At 34.1% G+C, this 9,997-nt stretch overlaps 1 protein-coding gene across 1 annotated transcript; it reads left to right on the top strand.

Annotated features, from left to right (window-relative positions):
• The first annotated feature begins 598 nt into the window (after positions 1 to 598).
• LOC127430230 (galectin-9-like) lies at positions 599 to 7,213 on the top strand. Its single transcript, XM_051679864.1, has 12 exons — positions 599 to 724; positions 835 to 1,012; positions 1,802 to 1,890; positions 2,503 to 2,710; positions 2,857 to 2,976; positions 3,569 to 3,598; positions 3,742 to 3,771; positions 3,918 to 3,947; positions 4,840 to 4,869; positions 5,876 to 5,964; positions 6,101 to 6,257; positions 6,454 to 7,213. The coding sequence occupies exons 2-12, from the start codon at positions 977 to 979 to the stop codon at positions 6,598 to 6,600; spliced, it is 966 nt and encodes a 321-aa protein (XP_051535824.1). The 5' UTR covers positions 599 to 724; positions 835 to 976; the 3' UTR covers positions 6,601 to 7,213.
• Positions 7,214 to 9,997: the final 2,784 nt, after the last annotated feature.

The raw sequence follows: 9,997 nt of genomic DNA on the forward strand, positions 1-9,997 counted from the left end.
GGAACATACAAAACTCCCTGAACAAGTAACAGGAACAGACAGAAAGCAGATGATCTAACACATGATGATCTAGCAAAAAGCTATATAACAGGCAGAGTATAAATTCATAGGGTAAAAGAAAACACTAGCCCAATAATTATGTGGGTGGAGGTGGAAAAGCACAACTATTTTTTTTTTTCTAAAATAATTCATAATTGTACTTGTATTGTTATAAATATTGTAATAATCTCACCTGTATGAAGTCCGTCTATCCTCTGGAAACTTACTACAACCTTTTGAATGAGAAAATATCATTTTGGTGAATGTTAGTGAATATTTTCCTTAAATAATTGAATTATGTACTCATATAATTGAACATACTGTAATAATCTCACCTGTAGTATGTCCATCTATCCTCTGGGAAGTTACTACAACATTCTGAATGTAAAAATGTATTTTACTGTTTTTTTGTTGTTGTTGTTTGTTCATGTATAACTTGCACGTCAATTGAATTAATAAGTTGACATCTCCCATGTTTGAGCGTAGTGGGTGGAGTTTTCACACGGTTCCTTACATCTGCTAGGCAGTCAAAGCGCATCGGAGCATTTCAGGTATAATTTTGCAGCCACACCAAGCGTTTACTGTTCTGAGTCCAGTTTTTATGCCCACATAGTAACGTTATACTCCCTTTAAACCAAGTGTGCTAATGACATCTTTGTAAGATTGTATACTGAAGAGAGCGCGGGTAAGAGAAACCGAATATCCAACGAATGTCGAACTTATAACTAACTTTCTTATAACTAAGAAACCTGAAACCTACGCTATCTTTTTTTTTACTCATTTTTTTTTTTTCAGAAGCACGAGATCCATGGGCGGTCCTTTTCTAACCATACCATATATTCTCTGCAATTTGCTTTTCTAGCTAGGCTTTTGTGATCTTGACAATAGCTTGAGATACACTTAGAAATACGACTTTATTAAAGTCAGAACTGGGATAATGGCATTTTATCAACAACAGCCGTTTTACAACCCGGTAAGTGACACACTGGTTTTTGTAATCGGCCATAACAGACAATGTTATAAAATAAACAACATATATCTATATGCTATTTGCTCGTTTTTACATCCTCTTTCAATGCATTAAGTATTTCAGTAATAGTGTTCACTATTTAAAACTACAGTGCAGTGCTGCGCTTGGCAATCGCAAAAGTAACGTTTGGCCAAACTGAAACTAAAACTCCGTTATGTAACAAATATGATAGCGTTACGAATCGCACCATTTTCATGTGCAAAAGGCTATATTGCCAGATTAAGCTCTTATATTGGTTTATTCTCCAAATTATGAGGAATCAGTCTTCAAAACGGAAATGCATAATTACTCTTCACAAATATAAGTTTTTTTTATTTTTATTTATTTTTTATTATTATTTACTCCAAAACCACAATTACAACAAGGCATTACAAAATGAAACATGGGTCCCACAAAACAGCATACATTAAAAAAATAATAATAATAATAATAATGTAGCAGGTTCTTCTTCAAAATAAATTGAATTATTTACTCAACGTATTTTCTAGAGTCTTTTCTTCAATAGCCTGCATATTTTAAGGATTTGCAAAAACTTTAAAACACTGTTTTGATTAACAAAGGTTTTGTTTTAAGGCACTTACATTTATGAATATAAATTTCCCCAGAAAAATAAAAAATAATATGTAATAAAATCTATTAAGTGACCATGTTCTATTATTATACCCGAAGAAGATGTATCATTTCTTGAACACAAATAAGGTGTTATGAATGATATTTACTCCTTCAAAACAGAGAATCCCATTCACTGGTTTGATCCAAGGAGGCCTGCAGGACGGAAAGAGTATTATCATCAGTGGACAGGTTTTACCAGGGGCTAACAGGTGAAAAACAGTTTTTGTTAAAACAAAGTTTTATTATAGGTTGTGGATATTACATACTCTATGTAACTGGTGCAGACCTAGTTTCTTTATTGTTCTGTACTCTGTAAAAAGTGGTAACCTGCAATTGTTACCCATTTCTACTTGATCTAACCCTTATTGTTGGTTTCCTAATTTAGTCATATTTTTGACTTGAAAACCAGTTAATTTAGATGTAACCAAGTGAAGCACATTTTTAGGTTACCTAATTTTTCAGATTAGTGCAGATATGCAGTCTGTGGAATTTTGCAGGATTGGGTTTCAATGGGTGAAAATCAAGGGTTTGGTATATGAAAAGCCTGTTTCTCGGATTTTTGTTAAACCACTATATGCTTACCAAATAGTGGTGTTTTTCCTTTACTGTAAGCAGCAGAAGTGAGATAAAGCATATGCAAATGAGAAATTTCTGTTAATTATTTACCAGTTCAAGTGTCCTTTCTTGAAACTTGAGCTGCATTGCACAGGACTGACATAAAGAATTATAGTCATGGCAAACTATTTCTCATTGCACAATACTTGTTACAGCTGTTATTCCTCCTCTCTCTACCCTACCTCAGTTTTCATTGTGTTTTCCAGATTTCATGTGAACCTTCAGTGTGGCTCCCAGTCCACAGGAGATGTTGCTCTGCATTTTAACCCACGCTACGAGAGTGGCTCTAGCTATGTAGTGCACAACACCTATCACAATGGTTGTTGGGGCTCAGAAGAACGCAAGTATGAAACTCCTTTCCCCTCAGGCCAACCATTCACCCTCCAGATCTTTGTCACCATGGATGCATACAAGGTCATTCACTCTCATTCAGATTTGTTTTTCTGTTTCTAAAAAGTTCCTGCGTTGGTTTACTCCTTAGCTGGTTATCTATCTATAACAGTGATTAATTGTTAGAGCATTTCTCCTCCTTTACTTATTTCTACAATGGTCCTTTCTAGATAAGCACAAATGGGAGACACTTCATGGACTTCAGACACCGTATTCCATTCACCCGAGTGGACACTGTATTCGTGGATGGAATGGTGGAACTGAATTCTATTGCTTTCCAGAATCCTGTGGTGAGGACAATTATAGCAATGTTATTGGTATTATATGAATGCATTGGGTATGAGAAAACAAAAAGTGCAACAGACTCAATACAGTGGACCCAAAATATATTAGCGAACTTTTAGATACTTGAGTCACATTTAAAATGTGTGCATTTAATTGCCTTAGATAATAAAAATAGATTTTGCACCATTTTTCCGATTACTTAAGTCCCGAGGTAATTTCAGTGTATGTATGAAGTTGGTTCCTCTCAAACAGGTGTACTAGTAGAGTAACCACAGCTGTTGTTTATCACATTAACTATGGACATGTTTCACCAAGTTTGGCAACCAGAAAATATCCAAATGATTTTGTCTTAATTTCAAACAGAGTATCTATTGTTGTACTATTTGAAACCTAACTTGCTTAGAAAGTGTGCTTGTGCATCTTTCTTTAAAATGAATGAAAAGTTATGTAATGCAAAGACATTCATACATTTTAAAGTGTGGAGACAGTGTTTAAATACTTTTTGTGGTCACTGTATATTCAAATGGGATTTTAGTTTTTTTTATGTATTTCAGTAATATGATAAATAAACATTCTGAACTTTTTTTCTTTTTGCAGTCCTACTTACCTCCACAACCAGGTTATCCAGTAAGTGCAATCATCCCTGTGCCTTTAAGACAGAGATAGTGTAATTTCAGCTTATTCATTTTTGCTCTGTCACTGCTGATTATGTTACCTGATAAGCACACCATTGCAACATCTTTTAGCCACTTTGTAAATTATCTTTCTAGGGTTATGTGCCAGTCCAACCAGGATATCAGGTAGGAACATGTTGGAGGTTTGCTAATGTCTGCTGTCTTTTTGAACTGTCTAGTCAAGTAAAACAAGGAAAAGATTATTTTTTAAATAATTACATTTTCATTTTAGCATCCCTGCCATTAACAACCACAATTCATTTCATTTACAGCCTCAGTATGCTGCACCTCCAGGATGTGGGGTAAGCTCATGATATTAAAAGCACAGAGGACTTTGAAATGCAACTCATGTGACAACTTTATTGTGGTCTATGCTAGAGAGTTAAAGGTTTTCTGGATTTAAGATTCGACAAACATTAACATACCAACAACTGATGATCCAATGAGGTTGAAAAAGCTTCTAGAAACCAGGTTTATATTATGAATCACACAATTCATTAGATTGCTGGTTCAAAGATCCCTGTGATCATTCTTAGAACCTGTAAATATATGGAACTGGCATTATGCATCATTTTGGGATTGAATATTAGAGGATTTTTTTATTCTTCCATTGAGAAACATGTTGTTCTTTCACTTAGTTTTGTCTACACAGCCTATTCTACATTCTGTATTCCATCAAATACCAATGAAATAACTGATTACAAAGAATATCTATGGATAAAAGTGTTTTACCATTAACATGTTTGGTAGGCAAGGAAAGACTTGTGGGGCTTAAGAAACTGATTAAACTTAATCCCCTCTGCAACATGCATACATACAGTAACTTCCTGTTTTTCGTAGTGATTTCAACATACTAGCATGACCAAGTGTGTCTCACCTGTCAGATTTTATCTGATGATATTTTATAGTCTGCAGTATAATTTGTTTAGCTCTAATTTTTAATAGTTTTATTACATTACATATTGAATAATTATCTTTCTAAATTAATTATATATAACTTTTGTGTGTTACATAAATGTTGTTCGTGCATATTGTAGTATCTTCTGCTGTATTCTCCACTGTTTCAGATCATATTAGCATTTCCTCACATCTTTCTGTCATTGTTGCAAGATTGCACTGTATTTCTTCTGTATAAAGAAGTGACACTAATAATAATATATATATTTTTATTTTTATTTTATTTTTTGCCTTCAGTTCCCTTCTTACCCGGCTCCACCTGCCTATGTAAGGTTCCCATCACAGGAAATTACATCACATTTACAGCAAATCTAGGGGAAATGTCATACATTAATGATTATATGTATTGTGCCTTGCAAAACAGTTGAGGCTTTAGCAGTTCTTCAGCTCTCACATTTGACTGAATTTAACATAAAATATAAACAAGATAATCAGTTGACACTGGTGTGTGTGTGTGTGTGTGTGTGTGTGTGTGTGTGTATATATATATATATATATATATATATATATATATATATATATATGTACACACACATATACCTCATGTTGTTCCAAACCTGTGCAACTTTTTTTCTTCTGTGGAACACAAAAGGAGATATTTGCAGAATGATAGCCCCAGTCACTATTCACTTTTGTTGCATCTTTGTTCCATACAATAATTCTTGGATGAACTATCCCTTTAAAAAACTTTTGCCAAAGAAAATGAGTTTATAGCCTTAACTGTAAAAGTTACTGTAGGACATTCAACCTTATTGTTCAGGAGCCAACCAGATTTTGGCCTTCCCTTTCCTTTGAGAAGATTGTTATTGCCTAAGCTGTTTCTCTAGCAATAGTTCCCTCCTTTATTTTCCATGAAATCCGCTTGCACTTTAAAATAGATTTTAAGTCTATGCTGACAAAGAAAATCTGTTATAAACATCATTTCATTTTAGGGATGGTGGTGTTTTTCATCGCATTGGCATTTGCACATTAGATGTGTCTATTTTTATTCTGTCCTCACTTATAATTCGGTATTAGACATTTTGAAGTTCTAGATATTGCTGAGCATGTTCATAAAACCAGTGTCACTTTAAATTAAACCTTTTTGAAATTTAGTTTTTTTTAAATGTTTCAATAAGTATCACATATAATTAAATTACAGTCCTTTGTATTTCAGAAAAGTGTGAGAAGGGAGAAACCAAAATACTATTTACTATTATTACAATACAATATACACATATGTAATGTACTATATTGCAGTCCATCATAAATATTGTCTATTATTTTGACTCAGACTATCCCGTACAAAAGCGTCATCAACGGTGGACTGCACCCTGGCAAAAACATTGTCATCCATGGAGTGGTCAACCCTAATGCTAAAAGGTTTGACACATGAGAGAATAGCTCTTAAGTATCAAAATGTTTCCAAATATTCTGTGATTCTTGAGTCAATATTAATGTCACAAAGTGAAGATAATTATAACATGTTTGTCTCTAATTCTGCTACTTTCTCCATCAGAATAACATTTAACCTGCGCCACAGAACTGGGATTGCATTACACTACAATCCCCGTTTCGATGAGAATGTGGTTGTGCGCAACACCCATCAGATGGAGAAGTGGGAAACGGAGGAACGGTTTGGAGGCATGCCGTTTAAAAGAGGGCAAACTTTTCAGGTAGGCAAATTCACATCTTTATGATCCCTGAACAGACTCATAATATTCAAATACACTGTAATAGATATGTTCCACTGTTTCATGTTTCTCGAAATCCTTATTAAAGTTAGTCTATGTTGTTGCTGTTAAGAATTGTCATTGTGAAAATGACAATAAGTGATAACACATCTTACTCTTAGTGTTGTGTGTGTTTCAGGTCACCATCTCTTGCAATCCCCATCATTACAATGTGTTTGTCAATGGCCAACAAGCACACACTTACAATCATCGTTACAAAAAACTGGACGATATTGATATTTTGGAGGTTTGCGGAGATCTACAGTTGACTTTAGTGCAGGCCTAACAAGGATTCAGGTCTGATAAGCCATTTAGGTCATAAAGTGCTCTTAAAAATGCAATTCACTCAAAGAAAAACAAGAAAAAGCATTTTTAATTAAGGAGTTTCACTGTGAAACACATGAAAACGGTCAACTAAAATCATGCAAAGCACTATGATTTTGGCGTATTGGGTGTGTAGCCTCTTTGATGAAAAGACATACATAGCATGCTTTAGTTTATATGTGCCAATATGTTTTTATAAAGTTCCTTACTGCCTATGTGCTTTATTGACATTGTACTTACATTAAACTCAAGGTAGCAGCAGAGATCAACTCAGTATTCCCACACTCTAAAAAATGCTGGGTTAAAAATAACCATTGCTGGGTTATTTGGTAACCCAGTGCTGGGTAAATATTCCAAGTGCACTTTGTGTCACCCAAGGAACCCAAACGCTGGGTCAGTATGAGCCATTACCGAGAATATAACCCAGCAAAATAGGTTAAAATACTTAACCCAGCGAATGGGTAGAAAAAATAACCCAGCATTTTTTAGAGTGCATGAGAGCATCACTGTGGCATATATTACTGTGAACTTTAATATCTATATATAAAAACAATAAAGTTATTTGCAAATAAGTATTGCTGGCTCTTACATTTCATATTGTTTAAGCTATTTCAAAGCACATATTTTCACTTATTGTGACACTTGCAAAATGATGAATATGCATAAGCATAAAAAGGACATTATTGTGATAAAACACATCTGTGAAATACTCAATTCTAAGTAGGACTCTGGGACCTAGTTGGACTGGTCTCTGTTGGACAGGCCAGGGGCTCTGCTGGAAAGAGCGGTTAAATCTGAAGTCAAATTCAAGACAAAATTAACTTTAATTTGGTGCCCCCTAATGTTCATAGAGTCCTGTTATGTGATATAGATTGAGTGCCATTGTGCCTCAGAAAACTACTTAATGTTTCTTTAAGTGCTTTTTTCTTTTTAGTGGTCCCTGCAATTAAACAATTTTTTTTGAATGAAACTGGCTTAAGTAGAAAAAAAACTATTTTTATTTGTACCCTATAGTAAGTTCAGACCCCTTTCTTTGTCAAACATTTAAAAACAAAAGTTTTTATTTATGAAGAGCAGGGAATGGACAAATGCTTTAAATATATTGATTAGCAATTGATTTTTAGTTCCATTCCCTTCCAAATATACAATGAATTTTTGGAAAAACAAAGAAACCCACATGCCAGTTATTTTTTTTATTTTTTATTTTTTTAATTTTAATTTTTTTGTATAAGAGACAGTGGTTCCTTTCATTTCAATCATGGAACTGAATGATGTTACAAAATACATTACGTTACTACTAATATAACTATGACAGTGAGTTGGAATAATAGTTTAATCACATAGACACCATGGACGTTAACTTGCACAATATTTTGTAGAGGGCTTACTTCAATACCCAGCTGAAGACTTTAGATGGTAAATAAATAAAAAATGGTCATGGCCCTCCATTAACAAACCCCTCATTTTCCCCCTTATTGTATAAGAGAATGCTTCTTTCTATGCTGGTTAGAGGATTCAAAATGTCATACAATTGCGACTGTGATGTTATTATGAATGTCCCTTAGTTAAGTGTATTTTTTGGTTGCTGTAAAAATAAAGATGTCAAGTCATTCAGTAGTTAAAAGAGCCTAATAATAGGAAGATTTATACTGTATGTGTGAATAAGAAAATAAATGGTGTCTTTGAATATGCTGAATACACAGACAATAAATATTTAAACCATATTCTCCTTTAAAGAAACTGACACCTAATAATGACTATCCTCAATAGCCATATTTTGGCTTGTTCTAGATTTGGCAGTATTACACTGAGCTCAAAACAATAAGAGTGTAGGAAAGCAAGTATGGACAGAATGGCTTTCCATCAACAGCAGCATATTTACAATCGTAAGTGGCTATTTAATTATATTTATTTATCACACATTATACATTTGCACATATACAGTGAAATTCTTTTTTTCACATATCCCAGCTAAGCTGGTGTCAGAGTGCAGGGTCAGCCATGATACGGTGCCCCTGGAGCAGATAGGGTCAAGGGCCTTGCTCAAGGGCCCAACAGTGGCAACTTGGCAGTGCTGGGGCTTGAACCCCCAATCTTCTGATCAGTAACCCAGAGCCTTAACCGCCAAGCCACCGCTGCCCCTAGAATTTATTTTTTTATGTTATTGCCTTTAAAATGAGAACTTTTTTATTAGGTTAGGTTTATCAGCAGCAGACTGAGTGTTCACCATTCTACCTATCTTTATATATTTTTTCTCTGTTTTAGAGTTGAAGTGAGTTTAAATTATCAGAAGTGAATGTGACCAGTTTCATAAAACAATGTTTTTCTTTGACATAACATAAACTGTTTGGTACATCATTGAGCTGGAGAATATATATTTTACTCAGTTCTGCACAATGCATGTTTCATGCAGATCATATTTCTAAAGTTCTATGCTGCATTTATGTTAAGGATGTTGGGCATTATTAAGCCCGTTAATTTTATTTGCCAAATTATTATGAAGAATCCTCAAAACAGAAGTGCATTATTATTACCAATGTGTACGACAATAGCCCTATATCAGATCCAGTATATTTTTCAGGGCATGTTCAAAGTAATCAGTATATGTACATCTCTCACACAGATAATTCCATTCACTTGTTCAATCCAGGGATGCTTGCAGGAAGGGAAGAGTATTATAGCAGCAGAAGTGGATGAGTTTTTAACAGGTCTGTTACAATCTTTTATGATAATCTTCAAGGACTTAAAAGTATACGGTCTTGTCATCTGCTGAACCAAAATTCATCCAGAAGAACCACAACAAATTTTTATCATTAGTAATGGAAATTATATATAAAATTATTTAGCAAACTGACCTTTAATGATGGGTGAAATAGATCTGTTAAACAAAAAGCATTGGAACACAAAAAGCATTGGAGTCTGAGTGCATGAGAAGCTTGTTGAATTTAAAGATGCTATCAGTATATTGCAAGCTTCAACATCTTGTGCAGAATATGAATTAGATATCTGTGATTCAGTTTTCGCTTGTTAAAATGCTAATTCTTCATATTAGCAATGGAATTAACACTAATGAAAATGCTAATTCTTGATATCAGTAATTAGGATTGCACTAGTAAAAATGTTAATTCTTGATAGGCCTATAAAAAAATATGTCATTACTCATGGGAATACCCATTGGTGATATCAAAAATAGAATTGAATCTAGTAAAAAAAACTTAATTGTTGATATCTGTATTTCAACCCTTAACTACGTAGCTTGTTATTGAAACGCTTGTTTCCCAAACCAGCACGAAGATCGCTCATTATAAAGCAGAACATAAGTGCTTTGTTACGGGAGCTGTCCCGTCCAAAGGTGCTGA

This window comes from Myxocyprinus asiaticus, chromosome 39, assembly GCF_019703515.2.
Source record: "Myxocyprinus asiaticus isolate MX2 ecotype Aquarium Trade chromosome 39, UBuf_Myxa_2, whole genome shotgun sequence".
NCBI lineage: Eukaryota > Metazoa > Chordata > Actinopteri > Cypriniformes > Catostomidae > Myxocyprinus > Myxocyprinus asiaticus.